This window comes from Muntiacus reevesi, chromosome 18 (genome assembly GCF_963930625.1).
Source record: "Muntiacus reevesi chromosome 18, mMunRee1.1, whole genome shotgun sequence".
In the NCBI taxonomy this organism is placed as follows: domain Eukaryota; kingdom Metazoa; phylum Chordata; class Mammalia; order Artiodactyla; family Cervidae; genus Muntiacus; species Muntiacus reevesi.
Window position 1 is genome coordinate 23,310,906 of NC_089266.1, and position 27,622 is coordinate 23,338,527.

At 57.3% G+C, this 27,622-nt stretch overlaps 1 protein-coding gene across 4 annotated transcripts in view; it reads right to left on the bottom strand.

Moving 5' to 3' along the window:
• ARHGAP23 (Rho GTPase activating protein 23) overlaps window positions 1-27,622 on the bottom strand; it is a 73,929-nt gene that overhangs the window by 32,424 nt on the left and 13,883 nt on the right. For 2 of the 4 annotated variants that reach the window (XM_065908979.1, XM_065908978.1), the window contains exons 2-11: window positions 15,839-16,000; window positions 13,309-13,336; window positions 12,058-12,153; window positions 11,773-11,851; window positions 11,555-11,609; window positions 7,396-8,560; window positions 5,578-5,733; window positions 5,245-5,356; window positions 5,035-5,092; window positions 2,978-3,121 (exon numbers count right to left, since the gene is read on the bottom strand). In XM_065908979.1, coding sequence (XP_065765051.1) covers window positions 2,978-3,121; window positions 5,035-5,092; window positions 5,245-5,356; window positions 5,578-5,733; window positions 7,396-8,560; window positions 11,555-11,609; window positions 11,773-11,851; window positions 12,058-12,153; window positions 13,309-13,336; window positions 15,839-16,000 — 2,055 coding nt within the window. Of the gene's footprint in view, window positions 1-2,977; window positions 3,122-5,034; window positions 5,093-5,244; window positions 5,357-5,577; window positions 5,734-7,395; window positions 8,561-9,671; window positions 9,843-11,554; window positions 11,610-11,772; window positions 11,852-12,057; window positions 12,154-13,308; window positions 13,337-15,838; window positions 16,001-19,305; window positions 19,604-27,622 lie in introns of those variants that run through there. The other 2 variants (XM_065908981.1, XM_065908982.1) reach the window with 2 other exon arrangements.

The window sequence follows — 27,622 nt, forward strand, 5'->3', positions numbered from 1 at the left end:
GCAGGTGAACACAGCCACGTCTGGCCATGAACCCTGCCCATCATCCTATACCTACTGGACCCAGGCAGGGATGTTCACAGCAGGAAACAGCAGGGCCCTCCAAGAGAAGTTTAGTGTCAGAGTGAGATGGTGACAAGGAGCCCCACTAGGACTAAACCAGCTAGGTGACCTTGGACAAGTCAGGCCCCCTGCCCCTAGCATCAGTATGCCGTATTGGAAAAATAAGAGGTGACCCAGCTGGTCTCCAAGGTCACATCCAGCTCCAATGATGGGTCTGGCTGCAGGGATATGTCACACCCACCCATCCCATCCTCTGACCGATAGTCAATGGCCTCCGAAAGAGCTGGGGGCCCGAGGCAGGCTTGACTAGGCTGGAGCAGATAACATCTGGCTGGCAATCCCGATCCTGGACAGACCAAAGGGCCCGGGAGGGGCCAGGTCCTTTCCTTGCCCAGGAGATCCTGCGACTGGGCTGCCAGAGGCCTCCCAGAGTGGGGGGCAGCCTACTGGCAGGCAGGAGTCAGCGGCTATCACCTCAAGCCTTGGGCTGGACCATTTGTCCACACCTGCCTACTCCTCCTTGGTCTCCATCCTCCACTTCCTCCCGAGGCCCAGCCGTCTCTTGCTTTCTCCCTCAGTGTTCCTGCTCCTGTGGCTGCAGACGCTCGTGTTCTCTCTGATGGACAAGCACCCTCTCCAGGGGGACCTCCCTCCTGGTGCCACACCCTCAGAGCCTCTGTCACCAGGACGTCTCCACCAGGGGATGCCCCAGGGCCCTCGGATACCATAGGCCCCCAAAGAACCTCTTGGTTTCCTCTCCCCAGACCTGCCCCTCCAGCTGGGGGAAGGGTCCCACCAGTCACTGACCCTCCAGCCTGTGCTGGGACCCCAGGAACCAACACTGCCTCCTCCACCCTCCCTCACCTCCCAGCCTGCAGCCCGCCCAGCTTTCCTTCCCCGTCACATCTCTCTAAATTGTCCCCTCTCCTCCACACCGCTTCCCTCGCTCACCTGGACAACAGCAATGGCCTTCTCTCCGCTTGTCACAGATGCAACACTTACCTCCTGGGCTCACACCTCCGCCCCACCCCCTCACCTGCAAAGGCTTACCCCAAGGGATGGGCCTGCGAGTGGGCAGGCACCCAACTCCACACCTGGCTTCCATCTCTCATCCTGGCTCCCAGTTGCCCTGTCTCATCCTGGCACCCCCTGCCACCTTTCCCCTAGACTGCCCAGGAGGGCATCTGCCCTGTCAGATCACACCCTTCCTGCTTCATGGATCCCCAGACACCCTTCACAGCTCTCCAGACACCCCCTCCCATCCCGCTGAGATCAGGGTCACAGGTTACGACATGTTGCTCCCCTGAGCTCCCCCATCACAGCAGTCAAGCACTGTGCTTTCTCTACCCAGCATGAACCCCAGCAGGGCAGGACTGGCCTGTCTCCTTCACCCCTGAATCTGTAGAACCTCAGCAGAGAACTGGAGCCGACCAGGTTGCCCTGCATCATGAACAGGCTGGTCAAGGGCACAGAGGAGTGCCGGCCCTGCCTCAGCTGCACTCTCAATTCACTTTCACACGGGCCCTTGGAGTAGAATAACACTGTCCCCATCTCACAGATCAGAAAAGTGAGACTCGGACATTTAGGGGGTTACCAGCTGCCTTGTGCCTGATAAGTGGCTGGGCAGGAATTCCAAGTGTGTCTGACTTTGAAGCTTAAGTTACCGCCAGATACAAAGACACCCTAGAAGGCAGGATAGAAAATTCAAACAAGAGCAATAAGCAGAAGAGCAGCTCCCGAGGGCCAGGCACCCAGGTAAACTCTTGCTTAGATCATCTCATTTAATCCTCAGGAAAGATGCATGATCTGGGGATTAGCATTGGCTCCATTTACAGACGAGGAAACTGGGTCATAGGTCAGCAATCAGCCTGAGCTTCACCAGCAACTCAGCACAGTTAAGAGCCAAGCCCAGGTTCACACTAACCGCTCTGCTGGGCTCTGTCTGTGCTGCTGAGAGGCACAGCAGTGGGGTGTCTCCTCCTCCTGCTTCTGCGGCCCATGGTGCTGCCTGGAGCCAGGGTTCATACTCCACAGATCCAGGGGCCCCGCCTTCACCCCTTGGGGTCCTGCTTGTTCCCCCACCCAGGCCCAAGCCCCCTTCATCTCTCACCTGAATCTCCATAGCCGCCCTTACCTGGCCTTCTTGCCTCCCTCTGACCCTGTCTAATTCACTCCCCTCAGAAGCCCAGTGGAAGGGGCCTCAGGGGCTTTTGGTTGCTACTTGTTGTTCAGTCTCTAAGTCATGTCTGATTCTTTGAGACCCCATGAACTACAGTCCTTAGTATAAAGACTTCCCTGGCGGCTCAGATGGTAAAGAGCCCGCTTGCAATGCAGGAGACCTGGGTTTGATCCCTGGGTAGGGAAGATCCCCTGGAGAAGGGAATGGCAATCCACTCTAGCATTCTTGCCTGGAGAATCCCATAGATAAAGGAGCCTGGCAGGCTACAGTCCATGGGATCTCAAAGAGTCAGACACAACTGAGCAACTAATACTTCTCAGGATAAAGACTAAAATCTCTGATGGCCTTGAAAAGGCTGAACTCTGCTTTCTTCTGGGGCTTCAGCTCCCCTAAAAGAATCACCCTGGCCTTGCTCTGTCATTTTCCATGAGCCCCAGTAGCCATTCTGGGTGTGATCTGCCAACCAAGGATCAACCATGGGATAGTATGGTCAGAATTCCAAGCACAACGTGATCAGATCCACCCACAGCAAAGACCATCTCTCTGATTAACTTTTTTTCATGAGTTCTTTAGGATCCCTGGGAAGTTCTTCCTGGCATCTAACCTCTAACCCTCATGCAGCAGTCTTAGCTGGCTCTCTTTAGCTCCAGAGGCAGTGGGGTGGGTGTAGGAAAAACTGGAGAGTTCTGCTGGAGCCAGCTTCCATCCACCTCCAGCTCATTCCTCCAGCCATCTTACCTTCCCTTTCTTGGTGAGGACCTGCTTATAATACAACCAGCCTTCTCTCCTGATGTCGCTGAAGGTCGCATCCGAGAGGTCAGAGGTTGAGTGTCGCTTGGAAGGAGCGTCAGCCTCTTCAGAAGTGCCCCAGCTATCCAAGGACTGAAGAGAGACAACAGAGAGCGATTTAGGGTGGCTCCCACACTACCAGCATCTCAGAAATCCCATGGCCACTTGCAGTCCCACAGGCCTGGTGCGTGCTACACTCCTCTGTGCTGTGTGGTCTCAGAGGCCTTGCTTGCCCTCTCTGATCCATCTGTGTTAATGTCATGAGACGTATGTGATGGAGAAGCCAGAAAGGAGGAAAGGCTATGTGACCTGCAGGCCACCTGCCTCAGCACATTTAACTTTATAGACTTGAAGGAATTAAGGAAACAGGGGAAGTGATTGTGTCCGCATGGAGTTACATAAACAGGGGAAGTAGGAACATCAACAAAGACTGAGTTAGTGGAGCAGGTGGTCATGCCCACAAGGAGTTAACAGAGGAAGTGACAGTGTCAGCAGGACTCCAGCAATAGCAGTGACAGGTTAAGGGAGGGTTAAGTAAGCAGAGGAAGTGATAAGGAGGAAGCCAGGTGACAGAATCATCAAGGTGTTAATGAGATCAAGATGCCAGAAATTCCCTGGTGGTTCAGTGGTTAGGACTACTCGCTTTCATTGCTGAGCATGCAGGTTCAACTAAGATCCTACTAAGCCGCAGGGTGTGGCCAAGAAGAAGAAACAGAAATCAAGATGCCTTTTCCAGCCCATCTATAATAAAAAAGATTTAAGCCTGGACTTCCTTAGTGGTCCAGTGGTTAAGAATCTGCCTGCCCTGTATAACACAGGGAGCCTGGCCCAGTGCTCTGACAACCTAGAGGGGTGGGATGGGGGTGGTGGGTGGGAGAGAGGCTCAAGAGGAGGGAATATATGTACATATATATAGTTAGAACTGATTTGTATTATACGGCAGAAACCAACACAATGTTGTAAATTAAATTAAAAATTTTAAAAAAAGAATCTGCCTGCCAATGCAGAGGACATGGGTTCAATCCCTGGTCCGGGAAGATTCCACGTGCCAAGGGGCAATTAAGCCCATGTGCCACAACTACTGAAGCCCGAGTTCCCTACAGCCCAAGCTCCACAACAACAGAAGCCACTGCAATGAGAAGCTTGCACACCACAATGAAGAGAAGCCCCTACCCATCACAACTAGAGAAAGCCTTCACACAGCAACAAAAGACCCAGAGCTGCCAAAAATAATAAAAAATTTTAAGACAAATAAAATACTTAAAAAAAAAAAAAGACCACTTCAGAACTGATCCTGTGTCTCCCAAGGTCCTGAGGCTGGAAACTTTGGCCTCTCCATCACTCTCAACCCCATGTTCCTGCCCCCCTTTTCGGGGTGTTCGCTGTCCCCTGAAGACACCACACAAATACTGGCCCAGTGCCTCCCACTGTGGGCACTGTGTTAGATACCCAGTGGGGTCAAACAGTGAATAAGACAAATGAAACCCCTGCCCTCATGGAGCTTACATTCTAGCTGGGGAGACAGGCAAGAAAGGAGATGAGTGCATAAAGTGCTTAACAGAAGTGCTCAGAGGAAAGCACAGGGGTGGAGGGAGGCATGAAAGTCAGGGCTAGGCTGAAATCTGATGGAAGGCCTAGAAAAAATCTAGAGGGAAAGAGTAAATCTAGAGAAAGTGAAAAAGTGAGTCCTTGCAGCTATGGTGGTGAGCACGGACAGGACTTTCTAGACGAGAGGTGGGGGGTTGGCAGGACAGTGCAAAGGCCTTGGGAGGGGGTGCTCACAGTGTCTTTAGGGGATGACAGAGCCCCCAGAGAGGGTGGGTCTCATGGCTGGCACAAAGTGAGTGTGGGGAGAGCCAAGAAAGGAAGGAGACAGGAACCCGGGTGACCCATTTGGGATCACAGGAGTCCCAGGCCAGGCCCTGCTGCCAAGGCCAGGCTCCAGAGATGAGGGGTGGCTCACCCCAGCCCTCTGACACCCTCACCAGCACACACGTGCCACTCACCCCATCAGTGAAGAAGCTTCGAAGCATCCGCAGGCTGGGCACGCGGTTCGGCAGGCGTCTAGGGGTTGAGGATCAAGGATGAGGCGTATGAGAGGCACCACTTGGACCTCCCACAAGCCCCAAGGCTCAGAGGTCCTGCAGGGGGAAGCCCGCTGCCCCTCGTGTATAGAAGACCCCAGGACCAAGAGCCCTGCCACACCCAGTCCTCACCGCAGAGCCCGGCCCTCGTCCCGGAAGGTGTTGAGCCCATCATCGCAGGACTTGGAGCGCTCGGTGGTGATGGCTAACAAGTAGGAAGAACGGCGGCCGGCCTTGATGCTGCCTGCAAAGCCGCCCAGAGGGGCCCTGGATCAGCGGGGCAGCGGAGGGGGCTTCCCTGGAGCCCTCCCATCCGGCAGGGCCCGGGGGCCTGGTCCCCAGGGGACCCCAGGAGGAGCAGAAGCCAGTCGGGGGAGGCCAGCCATCAGGCAGCGGGCCCAACAGGGACCAGTGGGATCAGGCGGCAGGGGAGCGGCTGGGGCGAGGGTTGCGGGAAGCACTCACTGCAGTCCTGGGAGTAATGGCGGCCCAGGGCAAAGGTGAAGGTTGGGGAGGATGGGCTGGTGCCCAGGACAGGGGCAGAGTTCATGGCGCTGGAGACCACAGCAGAAGCAGGGACGTGCTTGGCTTGGAGGTCAATGCTGGGGCTGGTGGGCTCGTCTGCGAGAGCGGAGGGGGCGGTGGGTGAAGGCCCCAGAAGCCTGAACCTACCTGCCACCCCGGGCCCCAGCCTCACATCCAGGCTGGGACCATATCCCCAGACTCCAAAACCCTTCCAGGGCCCTCCTGGCAACACCCCCACTGCCAAGGGAACTCACCCACCACCGTGGTCACGCAAGCTCAGCTTCTGCCTCCTCCATCACACGGAGGGCACTCAGGAGGGGGGACAAGTCACCCCTCTTAGACCTGGCTCCTAGAGGCAGGAACTGTGTCTGCCCCACCAGACTGATAGCTCTCTGAGGCCATGGAGTGTGTCTTCCCCATCAGACTGGGAGCTTCTTGAGGATAAGAACCATCTATCTCCCCCATCAACTGGGGGCTCCTTGAAGTGGGTGCCACGTCTCCCCCTCAGACTAGACGTACCTCCTACCCTCAGATCGGGAGCTTACTGAGACGACAGGCTGCGTCTGCCCTGTTAGATAAGGCTGGCTCAGCGGACTCGGGGGCTGGGGTGCGGGGGGCAGGTCGTGCCTCCTCTCCTGGCCCGGAGCTCTCCCCGGGGTCACTCCCATGGCTGCCCTTGGGTGAGCTCACCACCCTCAGGTCCGGTTACCACCTCTGGGCTCCAGTTCCATGAACTTGCAGCCCAGTCTTCCCAAGCCCCCAAACCCAGCCCAGCTCATCCTGCTCCCCTCATGAGCACCTCTTATTTGGCAAACCCGAAACCTTTTCCCATCTCGCTCCTTTTCTTTCCTGATACGGAGGTGAGGCTCTACCCTCCAACAAGGCCAGAAACCTGGGAATCACCAACCCTTCCACTGTCCCGTCTCTCCTTTATGCATCTATTCCTAACGAGTTTGCAGTATTCCCTCTGCTCTCAGAGTAAAGTCCGAACTCCTCAGCAACTAACGAGGCCCCTCCCGACCCACGCAGTGACCTGGAAGGACATCCTAACTCACACTTCGGGGTCTTTGCATATTCTCATCTCTGTCCCTGAGTTTTCTTTCCCTGACTAACTCGTTCGTCTCAGCCAAAAGCTCCTTTCTCTCTTTGGCCACTATGCCCTAGCCCAGCCCTCCTCTATCTCTCAGCGTTCCCTGTGCTCCTATCACACACCCGTTCACCTGGATCGCTCTTGTCTGATCACATATTCCCATGGACCATGTGCTCCAGGAGAACACAGAGCCTAGCACAGTGCCTGACACAACAATGTGCTGGATGCGTGGAAGGATGGAGGGTGGATGGAGAGAACAAAGGGTGAAGGGAACAAAGGAAAGATAGAAAAAGAATGGAAGGAAGGGTGAAAAGAAAGAAGAATGGAAGAACAGAACAAAGGAGGAAGGAGAAGGAGGGAGGGAAAGAAAGAAGGATGGAAGGGAAGGAGGGAGAGGGGAAGTAAAGGTGGATGGGAAAGAAGACTGGACGTCAACGAATGGAGGGAGGATGACAGGATGATGGGAGAGAGATGGACGGATGAATGGATAGATGGATGGACAGACAGATGGATGGCCACAGAAATGAGCTGATCCCATCAGCACCCACCCCAGAGTTTTGCCCGGATGGCAGGTAGGTGGAGTACAACAGTGGCACAGAAAAGCAATCTCCCAAAAAAAAAGAAAGAAAAGCAATCTCCCAAGACAAGCCACCTGTACCATCACTCACCGATGAAGGGAATGGAAGCTAGAGAGTCTTCAGTGGTGGCCAAAGGGGCCACCTTCCTGGCCGGGCGTTCCCCTCGCCCACTGGCCTCTGGCTCTGGGGACTCATCACCAAACCCAAGGTTCATCTGTCTTGCGGGGGGCAGCTGGACCTTGCGGCCCGTGGGGGGCTTCTGCCTCAGGATTACTTCATCACGGCGATCCTCAGCGGGAGGCTCCGAGGCCCGGGTGCTGGGTTCTGGTCGGACAACTCTTGGTGGTTCAGAGGCCTCCGGTGGGAACGGTGCGGGGGACTGGGCCAAGTTGAAGGTGGGCAGCCCCCCAAAGGGGGAGTCTCGGAAGGAGAGCGCCTGCAGGAGGCCAGTCCGGCGCTGGAATGATGGGCTATAGCTCCGGTACCCGATGTACCCGAGGTCGTCCAGGCCTTGCAGGCCAGGCGGGGCTGGCGCCTGGGGCCCAGGCAGGTCCCTGGGTGCGCAGGCAGGGGTGCGGGCAGACGGACGCTGGGAAGCCCAGCCGCAGCGCTCGAAGCGGGGTGACACCAGCGCTCCTGGCCCCAGCGCCTCGGCAGAGCGGGTGGCCCGGCTCAGGTAGTCGTCTGAGCGTGCTCGGTGCCAGCCCTCCTGGCCCAGCTGGCTCAAGGCACCCTGGGAGGTGGAGCAGGGCCAAGGGCGATGGGCAGTCACCTCCTCCAGTCGGTCCTGGGAGGCACTGCGGGCCCGGGGGGGCATGGCGGGGCACCGTCTCTCCCCCGCCCTGCGGGGTACCTGGTTCGACAACCAGTGTGACAAGGCCTGCTGGCACTCCAGTCTGCTGGGGGGCGCCCGGCTGCCAGGCTCCGGGAAGGCACGAGGCGTCCGGGGCTCTGGGGGAAGGCGGGGGAAGGCACCAGGGCTGGGGCGGGGCTGGCTCATCCCCAAGGAAGGGTGGTCCGGATGAGAGCGGGCGGTAGACGGGATGCGGGGCCCCGGGTCACTCCAGGCAGCAGGACTCCGGGGGTCACCGGGCAGTGCTGAGAGCGGCTCAGGAACCATAGTGGCCCAGGTGGAGACCCGGGCTGGCGGGGCGTAGGTCTTTCGGGGGTAGCAGATCGGGGGCGGCTCGGGGATGCTCCGGGCCTCTCCAGAATACGGCTCGTTCCCCTTCAGGTAGGCGTCCTGGGAGTAGGCCTGCCCAGGGACACAGAAGCAGGTGAGCAGGGCTGAACGGGCCCCACAGGGCGCGGTTACGGCAGCCCCTGGAGGTCAAGGCCCCCCAGAAAGGGGCCTGAAGGAAGGGGACCAAGCTGTGGGGGGCGGCCCTGAGAGGGCGGGGGTGAGAAGGCATGCTCCAAAGACAGTCAAGGGGAGGACAAAGAAATAAGAGGCCTTTGAGTCTTACACATACACACACACACACACACACACACACACACACACACACACACACACATTCACTCGAGAAAGAGCCAGGATTTTTCTAAGGCTTATGACAAGGACTGCCTTTAGCCACAAACATTCCAACATCTGCTTTCTGGGGTCCTCCCGTCGTGCTGGCCTCAGCCGCCTCCCTGCTTCCTTGCATCCCATGATGCCCACAGACCCTCGGGCGGAGCTGGGCAGCCCCACCAGAGACCAGTCAAGGAGGCAGATGACAGGGGAGGGAGCCGCCTAAGGGGTGTGTCCAGGGTGGGGTGGGCGGGGGCTGGGAGAGCCCAGCTGTCCCTCCATCCCCCTGGACGGGAAGCTGAGGGCCTGGCTCCTGGGCCACTGGGGGGCGGGGGAGGGACTTGCTCACCCCCTGCTTCTCTGGACCAGGCTTGAGGGAGAGGCCAGACTGGTTGAGGGACCTTGCGCCACCTTCTACCACCCCGGGCCTGGAATTTGGCGCTGGGAGCTGAGGCTGACGCTGCATTGCTGAGGAGTGGCAGGGCCAGCGCCCAGGCCCGGCCAAAAAAGGAGGCAGCCCCCAGGGACAGCGGCCTTGTGGCCCTGGCCTTGCCTGGCCCCTGAGGGGCTACCCAGGGGCCTAACTCAGGGTGAAGTATCAAAGAGGGAGGGTGAAACCAAATACACACAGACACACAGACACACACACATCACAAGGAGACACAGGAAAATACACACCCAGAGACACTCAAACACACACAGAGAAGCACAATGAGACACACACAAACACACACACACACACAAATAACTACAGCTCCAGTCCCGGGCACACACATCACGTGACGAGGGTGAGTAAACCACACCCCGTACTCAGCCCCCTGAGGACCCACACACAGCCAGGACACTCACGTACCTCTCCCTCCTGCCATCCTGCCGGCTCCCCGGACTGCCCGCATCACAGCGGCTGCGGCGGCATCCCGGCCCGCCTCCACCCTCCCCGCGCCCGCTAGCCCCCACTGACCACTGTGCCGGCCCTGGCCTCGGGGCCCCCCAGCCTGCCCTCCCGGCGGCTGCCCTCGGCCCCCACCGACTCTCTCTCGCAGGCGGGAGGAGGAGGGAGGGGAGGATGGGTGTGGAGGGGCCTCGCCGCGTCGGCGGTGGCGTCAGCAGCTGCCGCGGCCCCATTGGCCTCCAGCCTTGGCTCCCAACCACAGGAATGCCTGGGCCCCACCCTCTGGCTAGCCAGGGAGAGGGGGGCCGACGGAGGCCCCCAGATGCTGACAGCTGGGGCTGCTTGCCCACCGAGCTGGGGCAGCAGAGCTCAAAGCTGTTGCCCCACCCTGCCCAGAGGGGAGAGCAACGCCCTAGGTCCCGCCTGGTCACACACAGTCCTCCACCCCACCACAGCAGGCCTCCCTCTGCCTGGAAAAGGTGCACGGGCAGCGCCTTTGAGACTTGGGAAGAGCCGTCCACCTACCTCTCTGGGCCCCCATCCATCCCTGCCTCCCCCTCCCCAGGAAGGGCGAGGGGACAATCGAGGTCACGGGGTGGAGGTTCCCAGAGGGGCATGGTGCCAAGTATGGCACTGAGATTACAGTGATTATGAGCGTACATCCAGGGCAGAAGCCGGCACGGCGGCTCCCAAGGCCTCCAGGCTTGGCCCGCAGCCCTCTCCCAGGGGGCAGTGACCTTGGGGGCAAGCAAGCTGGCCTCTGGCTGGCACCCATGAGACCAGGGAACTGGGCACTGGGCAGAGAGGACTGCTCTGGGCTCTGGGTCAGAGCTGGGAGGGAACAGAGAGGCAGCGTGTGTGTTTGTGTGTGTGCACAAGTCATGCATGGAGTGTGTGGTATAAACGGGTACACACGTGAGTGCAGGGTACATTGTGTGCCCCGTCTGTGGTGCCTGCTCTGTGAGCAGTGGGGTGAAGGAAGGGGCGTCTGCACTGCGTATCATGATTGTGGAAGTTCACGTGGTTGTGGCCCTGCTGAGCACACACGCTGGTGCTGGGATGGAGCAGGCTGGGACGTCTGTGGACACATGCGTCGTGACAGCAGCAAGCATCCGTGATGTCCTAACTATTTGTGCTGCAGTGGTGAGAAGCCCCAGCGTGTGCTGTGACACCCTGGTGGTGTGTGATGGGGATCCGAGATGCTGAGGAATGTGTGGTATGCTGTGATGCGTGTGGTCGTGAGTGTGGGGCAGTGCGTGTCTGCGTACTGAGCGGTTGTGTGTGTGGTGTGTTGTGTCTGGGGTGCCTTATCACATAGGACAGGCTAGATGGAGGGTGGGCTGCGGGCTGCGTGGCGTGGCTGTGTACCGAGTGTGTCTGCGTGAGTATGGGGTGGTCCGTGGTATGCCGTGTGAATGGGAGCACACAACAGTATTGTGTGTGTGTGTTTGTGTGTGTGTGTGTGTGTGTATCTACAGGAGACGTGCTCACACGAGGCCAGGCGGGGAGGGGGTGGGGAACAGACATCTTACAGGAGCCACAGGAACATGCCAGTCTGGCAGGGCCTGCTGGGCCACCTTCCTCCCAGATACCCTGGCAGGAATCCTGCCAGTCAAAGCCAGTGCCCTCCTCTCCCAACACAGCACAGCCCTGAATGAAGCAGCCAGCAGCCCCAGCCCGGGGATGGGCCTGGCATCCCCAGGGGGGCATCGCCGGTCTGGTGGTGCCCCCACACTCTCTCCTCTGCCTCCTAGAGGGGTCAACGCAGGAGAGAAGCCAAGGAGAAGGGCTGTATCCCACCCCGCACCCAGGGTCCTCCACCTCAGGCAGCGGGGAGGACTCACCAGCTGGAGGATGTCCTCGTCCTTGGGCATGATGGAGAGTTCCAGAGTGTCGTCGCTACAGAGACAGGGCAGGGGGTCAGGCCAGGCTGAGGCAACAGGGTCTGGGAGAACAGGGATCCTGGTCGCCAGCGCACCACCAGGGCCGAGGAGGCGGGTGTGGAGGGACTTGGGGAGTGGGCTGGGGGCTCTGATGGGAGAAGGGAGGCAGGGGCGCTCACCTATTCTGGATCAGAGCTATGACCTGGGAGTAGGTCTTCCCAATGACGCTTTCCCCATTCACCTTCACCAGCCGGTCTCCTGGGGACCAGGGGCAGGACCACAGGTGAGCAGGTCAAAGGGTGTCAGTAGCCCCACCTGAGACCCCCTGCATCACATACGGATGACAATGTGGGGCAGGAGCCTCCCCAATGGCTGGATCCCAGCATGGCTGGATCTATCCTAACCAGGGGCGGGAGGAGAAATTCCAGAGAGGTGCAATGAACCAGGTAACTGGGACAGCTCACCTGTGCGAAGGCCCGCCTTATGGGCCGGGCCATCACCCTTCACATGCTTGACAAAGATGGTGTCCATGGGCTCCAGGCGGTGCCGGGGGGAGGGTCCTGCCGAGCATCCGTCAGGTTAGCTGGGGGTGGCTACTGGAGGTCACACCCATGCACAGCTACACACATGGGCGACACACACTCAGAGAATGAGCACACTCACACGGACACAAAACAGAGCCACATATCCACAGGATCAGACAAAACACACTGCTGGGAGGATGAAAAGTTACACGGACACATGGAGTCGCTCCTTAAATGGCTCCTGTGACCTAGCACCATGCTAGAAAGTAGACCTCAGAGGAAGGACAGACGTGGCCGCTGCCCTTCCCGAGCTCATTGTCTAGTGGGGCAGACAGACAGGCATGCACACACACACACACACACACACACACACACACACATCGCAAGACAAAAGAAGGGTGACATAAAAGTCCAGCAGGGAGAGACACCCGCACGCTCAGAGAGTGTCCACATCCAGACCCAGGGAGAGCTGAGCAAAGCCCTGAGGCTCACAGACACCCTGACCTCCCAGGACTGGCACTTGCTCCTTCATGATGACATCACGCTACATCCCAGCCTGACTCCTCTGCTAAGTGCAGCCTCCATCAGAGAAACAGGCCTGCACTAGGTCGGCCGGCTCCTCCCCCATCACAGGCCTCTGCGGTGGGGATTCAGAAAGACAGTCCCCATGCACGCCCAGTAGGAGCCTCAGCGGCAGAGAGGGAAGCCTGCCTGTTCAAGGAGTTCTGCCTTGACTACCCTGGGGAGCCATTTGGGAGAGCAAGGGTGACAGCCAGCGGAGTTAGTCTCACATCTGGAAACAGAAGGACCTCAGGGCCGCCCTTATACCCCGAGAACCCTAGCGTCTCTGCCCCCCAGGACAGCCGTCAATCAGCCTTCCCACCCCCAGGGCCCTGCAGGTCCCGCCTGAGCCTCCATCTAGGCTGGGAGTAACTCTAGGGCAGGGGCCAGGGCTTAGAAACCGATCTGCTCCCCAGAACACCACCCCCAGTGTGAAATGGACAGGTCCAAGGAAGACAAATGTGGAGAAAAGAGGAGCAGAGAGTAAGCATATGTGCAAGTGGATAGACAGGAAAGAGCAGACAGGGGCCGCAGTCAAGGGCGAGGGTGCAGCAGAATTCACGTCGACCTCAGGAGAGGGCCAGACACAGAGCGGGACCCCAGCCCAGCCCAGACCAGCCTGCTCCTTACCTCCTCCTCGGCCTCCATCCTCTTCTTCCTGCAGGGGACAGAGGCGGGTGTCGGCTCTCAGCAGCACAGGGGGAGGCCCAGCTTCGCCGGGGTGGGCCCCTTCAAGCTCCCCCACCCATCAGCCTCCCCTCTTATCATCCTTTAGCTAGCCCAGAAGAAAGAGGGGGAGGGAAGGGTGTCCACAGGGAGGTCACGTCCCAAGCAATGTCCCCCAGTCACAGGAGCCCTCTCTCATGCCTGCTCAGCATCTCAGCCATCTGAAAGCCCCCAACCCAATGGGGGACTCAGGACCTCTTTCCTTGGAGAGCTCGAAGCCCAGTGGAGGAGGGGCCAAACCCACTGACACACAGACAGGACCCGGGCGGACACAGATAAGCAGGTATGACACGTGCAAACAGTGGCTATCAGCTCTCAGAGAATGGGCAGGGGAGGCCTGATTAGTCCCTCTGGGAGGGGGCGGTTTAAGGCAAGTTTCAGGCCGGCTGAAAGGAGGCACTGGGGTGAGGTGAGCAGAGTACGCAGGCACTCGGGGGCAGAAATAGGACTGGGTCAGCTGAGCCAAAGCAGAAAGAGAGTCAACACCAGCAAGTGACAAGAGTCAGACTCAAGATTTCAGGTCTGAAAGGAAAGAATGAGGGAGCCAGTGAAGTTCTTGAGTGGGAGAGTGTAGGTAGGAAAATGTTTCCAGCATCTAGGTGCAGGGCTAAGAAATGGCCTCAAAAAGACCCATGAGGGAGATCTCTGGGCTCATCCTCGTGAGTGAGGGGGGAAAGTGCACTGCATCTGGGGAGAAATCAGGGAAAAGGCTAGAAGTCAGAAAGACAGTCCAGGCCAGTGGGGTGCAGCATTTTCCAGCTGGATAGGACCTTTGGGGTCATCTTGTCTAATCCACTCCCCAGATCATCCACTTTACAGACAACAGGGTGTGATTTGTCCAGGGCCACTCAGAGACAACAGAGAAGCCAGTGCTGGACCCTAGGAGTCTGGGGCACCTCAGCCAGGACAGGAAGCCGCGGGGCTCTGCTGGAGAGCAGTCCCTTGGCGCCCGCCTTCCTGAGCCGGGCGCGTGCCCGCTGATATGAGCTGACAGCGCCGTGAGCGGGAGGCAGCGGCAGATGGATGCATCTAGACAGGTGAGCGCCCTGCCAGCTCCCAGCCCTGGGCATGTTCTGGAAAGGGACAGAGCCCATCCCTGGCTTGCCCTGCCCTGGGGTCTTCCACGTGAGCAAGGTCGCTCTGAGACACGGGCTGACCACCCAGCCTAGACCACTCGAACTGCATCTGCAGGGCCACCCTCCGGAGGTCCCCTGAGAGAAGGAGGAAGGTCCAGGAAGGGGGGACTTTCTGGGGAAGGAGGGACCCGAGGTTCCAGGGAACTGGGAAGCTGGTGTCCTCAGGCATAAGGGGTGAGGCGGTGCCCCTACCACACACCATCAGCCCTGTTACAGCCAATGAGAAGATCTGACTCACACCCAGACTCAGACACGGGTGTGAGAGCTATGCAGCAACATGTACACATGAAGCGTATATATAGACACATGTCTAGATATACACACATGCGTGTACATGACTAGCATACCATGCACGCATGTGTGCATACAAAGAAACATGAGCAGGCACACGGACCCAGGCAGAGAAATCCAATGCCTTGATTCTCTGGCAGGTGGGACTAAGCTCCCTGTCCCTCAACAGCTGTGCAGGCTGGTCCCAGCCCTGGGGGAGGGGAGAAACAGGTTCATGGGCCCCAAAATAAATCATTCTCCCCTCCTGCTGGGAGAGAGGAGGGGAAGGGAACTGGGCCCTCCTGGGGAGTCCTGGTTGCTGTCTAGGTCCCCCTCAAGCCTTCCTGTCAGGGACCACACCCCCGCCCCCAGCCCAAACCGTGTCTCGGTTTGAGTAACCCCCGTTCCTGGACTCAGAGAACCTGGTATTTATATTAGGGCTGGAAGGGTTCCTAGGGGTCAAAGAGATAAATGCCCTCAGGTGACAGCAGCCGGCATGGGGCCCAGAGAGGTTGAGATTCCCCGAGATCCACCGTCAGTTAGGAGTTGTACCAGCACTGGGGCCCAGGTCTCCAGCCCAGCGCAGGGCTCTTTCTAGGCCCAGAGCTGAGACCAGTAAGGGTCTGTAGGCTCTGGGAGGGGTCCCAGAGGTGTGTGAGGACAATTGCTCTAAAGTTCAGGCTGGGGAGGGTCAACTAACCCAGCTCAGAAGTGGCCAGTAGACAAAGGGTCCTTGGAAGCCCATCTCCTGAGAAGTTGTTCACCTTCCAGAGGCTGAGAGTCCCGGGGTTGGGGGAGCATCCTGACTCCCCCACCTCTAGCTCCTTGCCCCAAGCCAACCACCCCGTTCTCCTTAGAAGACTGAGCCCAGAGCGGATAGGGGGCTTGTCATGGCCCACAGATGACCCAGCCAGCGCTGCCCCTGCCTCTTGGTGATCCTCTTCCCCAGGCACAGAAGCACCCGGAGGAGAGCACAAAGGAGTGAAAGCTGAAAACTCCCTCAGAGCAGCCCGGGGGCGCGGGCCTACCTTCAGGCTGCAGTGCACCGCGGACTCGGGCGGGTACACGATGAAGTGGCGCAGGGTGAAGCCGAAGCCATCCTGGAGGCTTTTGTGCAGAAGCAGTGTCCGTGGGCCCTGCCAAGGGAGGGGGCGCGCGGGAGAGCACCCATCTCTTGGACCCAGGGGCAGCTGTGGGAGCAGAGCGAGCAAGGGTGAGATGCCAGTCCTCACACAGCCTCCTGCAGCCTGGAGGACCTGGGGGGACGGCCGGGGCCCACCGACCCAGCTGTGCCCAGACCCCTGCTCCCCTCTCCCTTCCTCTCCCACACTCATCAGCCCAACAGCTGCCTTTTCTTTTTTCCCTCAGTCCCCTCAAGACACCTATGCGTCCAGGGAAATAACTGCAGCAAGTCAGGTGTCCGTTCTGCTCAGTTCAGCCAAAGTTCACTGACTCTAGACACACAGCCTTCCTGCCTGGAAAGTGCCCCGCTGCACAATCTCACACACACACACGTGCACGCGGACACGGGCACAGACACACCCACACGCACTCACGTAGACAGGACACACCACAAATACCCAGACAAGAACACTCGTGTGCAAAGGTGCACAGACATACCGATGAGCACACACATGCTCACCGAGACACAGACATGCGCACACGACACACACAGGCATGGACAGACTGACACACACATGCATCCTTCAAGAGCAGCAGCAAGAAGACGGGAGGGACCATGAGTCACAGGGGAGCAGACTGGACAGCAGACAGTCCGCTGGAGGGACCAAGCCCATGTGTCTGGCTGGCTCACCAGAAATGAGTGGAGAACCGGGCTGGGGAGACACTCCGCTACCCTTTGGCCACCCCACCTAAGTACTTGGGATTCCCCAAGATGGCAGGGCAGAGGGTGTCTGAAGACAAAGGTTTGGGGGCACATGGGTCTGTTTCTGGGCCAAGAGGGAGAGGAGGAGGTTAGTGCCGGAGAGGAGGTTCCCTTCAGGTGCCCTGCTCAGACACAGGGAAAGTGGGTGACAGAAGGGCAGTTCACTAACCCCTGATCTCGGGCAGTCTAACCTACCTGGTGCCCCTAATCCAAACCCCTTGGAGGGCAAGAAGCCCCTCTCCTCCCTCAACAGTCCTCATCCCCTCGCTCTTCCTTGGCACCAGGCAGGAGGAGCCTTCAGATGCAGGAAGAAAGGTGCAGCTGGGTGCAGAAGGAAGAAGATTCGGGGGTGAGGAGCCCCCACTTCATTACGAAATCCCCCTCACTCCCCACCTCGAAACTGCAACTCTAATGTACTCATACGAAGAAGTCCCTGCCTGCATCCAGCCACCCTCCAACTTGCACATCTGGCAGAAGGAGTGGATCCTGTGCCCAGCCCTAAGCTATGGATTTCTGCATGAGGTGGGGGCTGGGCTCCATGGGGCAGGAGGTTTGGGGAGGGGATATCCTCAAATCTCAGAAGATTAAAGTGCCACAGAAGTAACAGGCTTGCTTCATACAGTTCCAGAAGACACAGCCAGGAGAAAGATTTGAGAAGGCCAAGCGAAGTTTCTAGCCAGGGAGATCATTCTAATCACATACATCTGGAAAGTGGCCCAGATGGGGCTGTGAGCTCTCTGTCCTCACAAGGGCCCAAGTGAAAGCTGGATGACCCCCATCAGGGAGGCCATAGGATGCCTCAGCTGCTTTTCTGGCATCAGGCAGAAGGTCCAATGATGCCCCCTCAGCTCCTTTCACTTGTGGCTATAGCCTGGACACTCCCACTGAGCCCCACACCCCCACGGGGGTCTGAGGAGCCCAGAAGAGAAAATTCTCTGGGAATTCTGCTGAGATCTGAAATCCCCTGGATTTCCTATCTCTGCTGACCTGGCAAGGAACAGATGAGGAAGAGAAGAGGGCCTCTGGGGACCCTCCCCTGCCCCCTCCTACCAAAACCCCTGCTCCTGCCCGGCGTGGAGTGCGTCTGCTGCACGTCCTCCACCGGGGCTCTGAGCTGAGGCTGTGTGCACGGCCTATTGTTTTGCTGGTGTCCTGGATTAAGGTTTAAGCCACCAGCTGCCCCAGTGATGAGAAATGGCTGGGACAGGTCCCCGCACGCCCCCCGCCCCTCCCCCAGCACACATCCTGCCTGGAGCTGCCAGCTGCCCGGGGGTGCCACTCCCCGGGGAGGAGGGGCCTGTCATCAAGGGCAGTGGGCATGCCTTTCTCTCTTGGGTCCTCTCCTCACCCAGGCACCACTGGCGCTCCCTCCCTTATCTCTGCCTCTCCCTTTCCTCTTTTCCTTCCTTCCAAGGCCCCTTCCCCCATCCCTGCCAACTAGGCGCCTGAGAATGTCAGTGTGGTAATCCCCCTGCCACAGTAACCACAGCCCTGCCTGAAGAGGAGACACTGCAGGCCCCATCAATGACCAGATTTGGCGGCCCTCCTGTGGGAAGTTCTTCCTTAGGTTTAACCTCAATCCTTCATGCTATTACACATGCTTGTTTCCTCTGCTCTCCTCCCATCTGGGACAGCGCTGGGTCTTGCTCTCATCTTGAGGGGGAGGGAGGTGACAGATGAAGAAACAGAGGAGGGATCAGCAGTGGAAAGTGATTAGACTGGGAAGAGGCAAAACTCACACACCCATCCCCAGCTGTGCTATCTGAGGTAGGTACAGAGACGAGAGGAAGGAGAGAGGGAGGCTCGGGGGACACAGAGACATCACCAAGTAATGCTCCCTAGCACAGATCCACTTCCAAACGCTCCCACCCTGAGGTCAGGAGAGACATCCAGAAATTCCCACTGATGGTGGGAGAAAGGCAGGTGGCCCCAGGGCCGCAAATCAGACAGACCTGGACATGTGATGGGCTGGCAACACCAGGAGCTAGAACCCAGGAGTCCAGCTCCTCCCCTCCCCCAGGAGCATAAAGAGGTCATTGCGGGGAGCACAGCGTTCACACTGGGCATCGCGCCCACTGTGACTCATACCCTGCCAGCCTGGTCGATCTCGGACCTCAGAAACACTGTCCCCACCCCCCCCACCCCCCACCATATCAGTCCTCACCCTGAGGTCACTCATTACCTCCTTGGCCTGTTTGAAAACCCTGTGTGTCTATGTGCCCAGGTCCCCTACCAGGGAGAGGGCAGAGTTCTGACTCAGGATCACTGTCAGCCCAAACTCTCCAGGATTCCATACCCTGGCATCTCTTCAAACAACCCCGGTCCCTTCCATCTTTCTGCTACCTGTAAACCAAGAGGCTTGAGCCCACTGCAGGCCACCACCAGATTGGGGGCTGTCATCCAGCACCCCCAGAAAAGGTCTCGGCCACCACTCTGCCGCCCTCACCTGCATCTCTTTAGCTCCTCACTCCCTCCCCACTCTGGGGCATGGGTCCCGGAAGACTGGGCGGCGCAACACAGCTCAAGGATCGCAGGGAGTTGTTGGTGACTCGGTCCCATCCACCCTGCCCCGCTTCAGCCCCCGGCCCCGCTGGCCCCCGCGGCGCTCACCCTGGCCGGACGCGCCCCCGGCACGCGGCGGTCGCTGTGGCTGAGGCAGGGCAGCCAGAGGCATCGCGGCTCCGGGGCGCTGCAGTCCACGCCGACGGCGCGCTCCCAGCGCCAGCCCCCGGCCCCCGCGCGCTCCACGCGCCACACCGCGCTGCCCACGAGAGCCGCGGCTGGCGGGGGCCCCCGGGGCCGGCCGCCGCCCCGGCCCCAGCGCACCGCGGGCCCGTCTTCCGGAGCCCGGCGCGCCGCGCGGGGGCCGGCGGCCGTTCCTCGGCGCCCGGCGGGCGGCGTCCTTGGTCCCCTCGGCGGCGGCGGGCGGGCCCCGGGGGTCCCCGCCCGCCCCCCGGAGCCGCGGGCCCGGGGCCCTGGGGCCCCGAGGGGACGGACGGCCCGCGCGGACGGAGGCAGGACGGCTGTAGCGGCTCCGCACCTCCCACGCCTCTCCGCCGAGGGCGCCTGAGCCCGGACACACCGGCGAGTCGCGCAGGGCAGACGCCTCCCCCTCCGGGGCGGCCCCTGTCCGCGGCCGCCCCATCCCACACACACACCCACACAGGAGAGGCCCTGCGCAGTGCCCCCGCAGTCACACACTGCACACCCCGTGCAGGCGCGCGTGCATGCACACACACACTCACGCACACACCCCACTCGCAGGAAAACTCTCTGTACCCGCCCGCACACGCTCTACTCCTTCCACTCCAAAGCTCACACATCTTACTGCGCCCCAGAGAAATATACACTCGCATGGGTACACATGTAAACACACACCCAACCCACCTCACCACACACACATCCCGGCATCCCACACCCTCCCCCCACAGGCGCACTCCTTCTCCCTATGTTCACATACCCCACAGAAACACACACACAGACACACTACAACCCGCATACACAGGGTGTGCATGGACACCCTTCTTTATGCACACACGCTTTGGACACCCTCCCTTGGGTATAATGGCCCCCACCCCCCACTGAGACACATTTGCAAGCATATCCACTGTGCCCTTAAAAGCACACCAGGCCCCCTCCTACCCACCCCTACCTACCCACACACACAACCCCCACAGAGAGACCCACAAAACCCACACAGGCACACACCTATAGGACTTGTACACACTACTCAGCACAGACACTCAATGCATTGCTGCTGTGGCCCCTCGGGTCTCTCCGTCTCTCTGTCTCTCTCTCTGTCTCTCTCTCTGTCTCTCTCTCTCTCTCTCTCTCTCTCACACACACACACACACACACACACACACACTGCCCTGCACAGAAAGCAGCTCTCTCTCATACCACCCCATTTCACAGTCATGTTGTACACTTCCCGCCACCAGCCATGGGAACACGTAACCGCCCCTCTTCCCCAGGACCCCCTGCCCATGAGCTCGACCCAGAGGGGACACCACAAGCCGACAATGGGCTCCAGGCTGGCCCCCACCTCACCCCCAGCACGTGAGTCAGACAGGAAGCCGGAGTCATGGCAGACCCTGTCCTCCGCCCCTTCCTGCTCTCTCTTCCCAGGCCCCTTCCCGGGTGGGGCCGGCAGAGGCCTTGGCTGGTAGGTGTGTTGTCGCCACCACCATTTCTATCCACTTGACTGTTCACCGTGTGTTTGCCCCACACAGCGGCCCACTGGGGCCTGGGGCCCCTGCCCTGACCCAGTTTTCAGAGAAGGAAACAGCAGAAATCCAAGAGCACCCAGTCTGTGAGGATGGCACTGGGACTCCAAGTCCGGAGCCCTTCATTCCAACTTTGATCTTACACCTAAACTCTAGCCAACACCAGGGAAGGAAGGCTGAGGGCAGCGGGGAACAGATCCAGCCAAACTCTTTTCTCAAATCTAGGAGTCAGGGAGGAAGAGTCATAGGGTTGGGCCCTTGTGGGGGAAGCCACTAGAAGGGAGAACCAGGCAGAAGAGCCAGCATCCCTTCCCTCCCTCATCCCCATCACCTGCTGTCCTAGGAAAGGACAGGCCAGGACGGACGATCATGTGGGAGGTAGAAGAGAGAGACAGAGGGGCACAGAGAGGAGGTGAAACCAAGGGGCAGAGGGAAAAGAAATAAAGGACCGTGAGGGTGGGCAGGAGCGAGGGAGGGAGGAGGAAGGGTGAGGGTGAGGCGTGTGGGGCCGGGAGCGGTTTTGTTCTCCTGTTTCCTGTTTGCTGCTAGCTGGGCCCCCAGTGCAGGAGCCAGACCCCCACCCCCTCCCTGGCGGAAGCCAGACGGGAAGAGGGAGGCTGCCATCAGCGCTGAGTCAGGAGGGCTTGGGGCAGAGCTGGAAAGGACCATCCATGGTCAGGGGGAGCAGGACTCCTGGCATCTCCATCAGCAAGCTCCCCATCATTAGAAAAGCAAGGCTTCTGAGTCAGGACCACTCCTGCCTTTGTCATGCCCTCCAAAAGCCAGGGCCTCAGACCACCTGGAAACACTGCCCAGATGTCCTCAGACTCTGCCACCCCAAATGAAGGGCTGTGACCATAGGGATGTCCTGACTCAAAGACTGACCTGCTTTCCCAGAAGGCCGCTAGTCAGTCCCTCCAGCTGCCTGGTTTCCTTTCCTATTGCTGCAAGTCTGGTCCCTGGTTCTGAGAAAATGGACTCACTCTCCCCTCTCGTACCCCGTGGAGTCCCTCATGGCCAACAGGTGCTGATGTGTCCATGTGTCCAGGTAAGAACCCACCTCCCTCCCTGGAAATTGGTGAGGCTTCTGAGGGCTGCGGGGAGTGGCGAGGTGGAGTGCGGACGAGCAGCACCAGGCTTCTGTGTGCAGGGAGACCTGGGAAATATAGGCCATCTGTGACACCCATCTCCTGGCAGGGGCAACAAGGCCCCCAAAAGCAGGTAACAGCCTCCTCCAACACAAACCGACACCTTCCCCACCCCACCCTCTTCACCCCAGCTTCCTCTGTAGGGATGGCAGGTGCAGGGTACATACAGCAGGGCCTAGAAACCTATACACAGTTTGAATAAATGATCCTCCAGGCCTGGGGAGCCTCTCAGCCACCTCCCCCATTTCCTTTGGGAAAGGAATGTGGGGTGGGCCCCAGAGTGCAGTCAGGGAGGGGGCCAAGGGCTGGGAAATACCAGGCGTAGCTGAGATTCTATTCCAAGCCTTCCTGCCTGGTGTGAGTCCTCCCCTACACCCTCCTGGCTTCCTCCCCCCAAATCAGGAATTACCCCGCTGAGCAGTCTCTCCCATCATCCTCTAGTTTGACCAGCTTGCAAAATCCATTCAACCTTATCTTCCTGAAGGTCCCTGGGGAGGGCTTGGGGACTACACTCCCAAAGGGAGGGCATCCAGTCTTCCTCTCGCCAGATGAGCTCATCCTTTACTGTTTACAAGTACTTTCACTTTATCTCATTTGATCCTTACCCTAAGAACTGGATATGTGAAATTGTTTTTATACCCATTTTTCAGATGCAGGAACTGAGGCTCAAAGAGGACAAATGACTGATTCAAGACTCACTTTTACTAAGCTGGGACCATCCCAGGATTCTAACTGACTCAAATCTCTTTCCATTATCCCCTTATTTATCTATTGAGGAACTTGAGTGCCTGCTGAGGGCCAGGTGCTATTCTGGGGGCTGGGACACCTTAGGAAGATAAGACAAATGCATACCTCACCCTCAGGGCACTTACAGTGCTATAAGCTCCTGAAATCTTCAGGGGTCTCCAGCTCTAGATTCAGGCCCAAGCCAGCTGCCTTCACCCCCACCAACAGAGACACCCCACACACACACCAAAGGAGCCCCTGTGTCAGGGATTCAGGGCCTCTTCTCTCTGGAAGGGGACAGCTTGTTTGAGGGTGGCATTCGGGGCCTCCCAGGTTAGCCTTTGAACCAGAGGGTCGATGGGGCTGGTGGAGCGGAAGGCTGACAACTGGGAGCTGGGGAGAGGAGAGCGTCCTGGGGCCCAAGGGTCAGGTGAGAGGAGAAGGAGGGAACGGATACTGCTGAAGGGCATGCGGTCCAGGAAGTGAGAGGGAGGGTCTCTGGGTCAATTCGCCGGCTTTTTCTTCCTCTGGCTTGCTTACTGCCTCCTCCCAGAACACAGGCTCCAAACCATGAGACAAGCAATGCAACCACCCCAAGAGAATCATGTGGAATTTCCAAAGGTCTGACTGGTTCCACACGCCCACTGCACATGACCAAACTGGGACCCATTGACACAGGCTGGGACCTGGGACCCTTTGCTGCAGTGCTCACCCCTGGACAAAACTCTCCTCCAGCAACAAAATGCAAAGAAACTATATGGGACTAAAAATAACTGTACACATTCACAGTTGGGGCAAAATTATGGACTAAAGATACAAAGAGACCAAAAAACCCAACTGCCACTTTTGAAGAGCCCAGAAGAAAAGCAGGAGTTGGGGAGAAAAAGAAGGGTATTGCGAATGCCCTGGATACTCAATACCACCAGAGGGGTGGGCAAAATACCTGACACCCCTCCAGCCTGACTCCTCCCCCCATATAAGGAACAAGCCTGCCCCTTCCTCAGGTCACAGCAAGCAAGGCAACTTGTTTGTTCTCTCTAGACCCTGCTGCAGCAGGGGCCCCAATAAGGCCTTGCCTGAATTTCTTGTCTGGCTTCTAGTCAATTTTTATTGATTGGGGAAGGCCAAGAACCCTGGTCGGTATCACCATAACCACCCCACAACCTCACATACAGACAGAGCAAATCCTCTGTCAGCCGGTCCATCCCAGGCATGCAGGCAATGTGATACCAAGGCATGCCCGCCCGCCCACGCCTGGGCCTCTGACCCCTGCCCCAGTCTCCTCGCTCAAGGGCGGCCGCCCCCTCCCTCCTCCTCCACCCTTCTGCCCCACTCGGATGCCTGCTTCTCAGCACCGCTTGTGTGCAGCCGGACGTGCCCCAACAGGCGAAGCTGACAAGCCGGCCAGGCAGGCCCGGGTCTCCCCAACATTCCTCAATGTGCAGATAACCCCGCGTCACTGGGAACCTGAGGACCCCATACTCGGGTCTAGCCTGCAGGCAGTTGCAGGGGTGGCTCAGAGGGTCTCTCCCTAACCAGGGTCAGTCTTGCCCTGAGTAGGGGTGTGGTGACACTCCTCTCCCACTCTGAAACTGGGTCCGAGGGTGGCTGGGGGAAGGGAAGGTGAGAGAAAAGGGAGGAGGAAGCACTTGTGATGCCAGAAATCCAGGAGAGACTGAGTCTCAAGCAGCATGCTCAAGCAGCACCGAATCCCCTAGTTCTTCCAGTGGCAGTGTGGCTCGGGCTTAGCACGTGGACTCCAGGGTCCTCTGGAGTCCAGAACTTCTGGGCCTGTGGCCTGTCTCTACTACTTCCTGGCTGTGAGACCTTGGGCAAATTACTTAACCTCTTTGAGCCGCAGCTCCTCACCAATAAAAAGGGAATGACACTTAAGTTCCACCTCATAGGTTGTTGGGAGAATGAAGTCAATTAAAGGAAGTCTGAGTAGGAATTCAATAAATGCAAGCTTTTGTTTGTTGCTTTTTCTTTTAAAAGGTTTTTTTTATTGAGGTGTAACTGACGTGTAACATTATATTAGTTTCAGGGGTACAGCATGATTGGATGGCTATTCACATACTGGATATTCACATATATTTTGAAGTGATCACTACAAGTCTAGTTAAACATGTTACCACACTTTGCAGATTTTTTTTCCTGTGATGAGAACTTTTCAGATCTACTCTCTTAGCAACTTGCAAGCATGTAATACTCTATTGTTAACTATGGTCACCATGCTATACATGACATCCCCAGGACTTTACTTTTTGACTCCTTCCACCTATTTCACCCACCCCCCACTTCTGGCAACCATCAGTCTGTGAACCTGGTTTGGTTTTTTCTTTTTGTTTGGGGGGGGGGCTTCTTTTTAGATTCCACATATAAGTGAAATCATACTTACAGTATCTGTCTTTCTCTGATTTATTTCACTTGCCCTCAAGGTCAGTGCAAGATGTTTTCAGCATCTTTTGGATATTCACACTCTCACACACCCAACCACACGCACAGTCAGACAAACAGCTCGGCCCCACATACACAAAAACAGTGACATGTACAGATGCTCAAGGAGGTCTGTACGGACCCACGTGAACCTAGTCACGTGGGCATCACCATCATCTCCACTGCCAGCCCGCTTCGTGTCCCACCTCCCCCTAGTAAGCAGGGAGGAATCATCAGGAGCCCCCCACTTTTGTAGCAGAACTTCCTCAGGCCCTGAGCCTTGTCTGTAGGCCCTTTGGGAACGAGGAAGGGGCGGCCAACACGAGACCCCAGCAGTGAGTCTGCTCCCAGCGGACAAGGAGCATGGTGAAGGTGCCAGGCTGGCAGGGCCTCCTCCCAGCAGGACAGTCAGTTCCCTCCCCAGGGACACCAGAGGGAGGGGTCTTTCCTCATGGTGGGAAATGAGCACTTACAGGGCAGGGTGAGTCTGGAGCCAGCCACAAAGTAAACAGCAGGGCCATCGCCCAGGCAACCGTGGCCCCGGCGTGGGACACGGCGCCCCACGGGCCCTCGCAACCCCTGATTTACTTCACTCAGCAGCCCCCCGACTGTCTCAGGGCATGCCCTTTCGGTAGCCATTCTGGTCTCGGGGTCTGTCTGGAGACTCGTCAGAGGGAAGAAGCCATGCTTTCTCCATCAGACTGGGCTCCTTGAGAGCAGGCTTCTTGTCGTTCTGCCCCATGTTATTCCAGAGGCTCTTCCCAGCAGTCAAGCCCTGCGTCCTTCCCTCAGATTGGACAGTGTTCCAGGGCCTGGCCTGAGTCTCTCCCACAAGACTGAGAGTTTCCTAAGGATCATAGCTACTACATTTTCAGAAATGTATTTGTATGGCTAGAGTGCTTTGTCTGTAGTAGGCTCTGAAAAAGCATTTGCCGATGGTGAGAATGTGGAGAAATTCAAACTCTTGTGGTGGGATTCCTTTTGCTGGATTCCACCAGCAAATTCCCTTTGCTGGTGGGAATGCAAAATGGTTTATTTGCATTTACAGAGCCCGGACTTGTGGACATAGAAGGTGAAGTAGAGGAGGGGATGAATTGAGAGAGGGGCATTGACACTACCGTGTGTCAAACAGACAGCTAGCAGGAAGCTGCTGTAAAACACAGGCCGCCCAGGTCCAGTGCTCTGTGATGACCCAGAGGCATGGGACGGGGGCGGTGGGAGGGAGGCTCGAGAGGAAGGGGCTCTATGTATATCTATGCCTGATTTCTGTTATTGTTCATCAAAGATCAACACATTGTAAAACAATTATATTCCAATTTTTAAAATAGTAGAAAACAATATGGTGGTTACTAAAAAAAATTAAACATAGAATTACGATATGACCCAACAATTCCACATCTGGCCGTGTACCCAAAAGAAGTGAAAGCAGGGACTCAAAATTTGTACAATGATGTTCACAGCAGCATATTTCATAAAGATTCCCTTTATGGAAAGGTGGAAACAACCCATTATAGATGAACTGTATAAACAAAATGTGATATATATATATATATATATATAAATATATATATATATATATATACAATGGAATTTTATTGTCTTAAATTCTGACATATGCCACAATATGGATGATCTGTGAAGACAATGTGAATTGAAAGTGAAAGTCACTCAATCGTGTCTGTGACCCCATGGACTGTAGTCCACCAGGCTTCTCTGTCAATGGAATTCTCCAGGCAAGAACACTGGAGTGGGTTGCCACTTTCTTCTCCAGGGGGTCTTCCTGACCCAGGGATGGAACCAGGGTCTCCTATATTGTATGCAGATTCTTTACCGTCTGAGCTACAATAACCCAGTCCGTGAAGACATTATGCTACGTGAAATAAGCCAGATCAAAAAGACAAGTATTGGAGCTTCCCTGGTGGTCCAGCGGTTAGGGCTCCACGCTTTCACTGCAACGGGCACGGGTTTGATCCCTGCTCTGGGAACGAAGATCCCACATGCCACGTGGTATGGTCAAAAAGTAAAAAATAAAGAAAAAGAAAAAAGGAGAGAGAGACAACACTGCTTTAAAAAAGAAAGACAAATATTTTATGATTCTGCTTATATGAGATACCTAGATTCACAGAGGCAGGAAATAGAATGGTGACTACCAAGGGCTGGGGGAAAGGGGACTGTAAGTTATCATTTAGTGGGTACAGAGTTTAGGTTTGGGAAGATGAAAAGGTTCTGGAGGTTTGTGGTGGTGACGGTTGCACAACGATGTGGATGGATTTAATGCCACTGAACCGTACACTTAAAAATGATCAATTTTGAGCTGCCTATATTTTAGCACACACCAAGAAAATGGCAAAGTCAGAATTCAAATTAAAAATATACATACTGTTGAAAGAA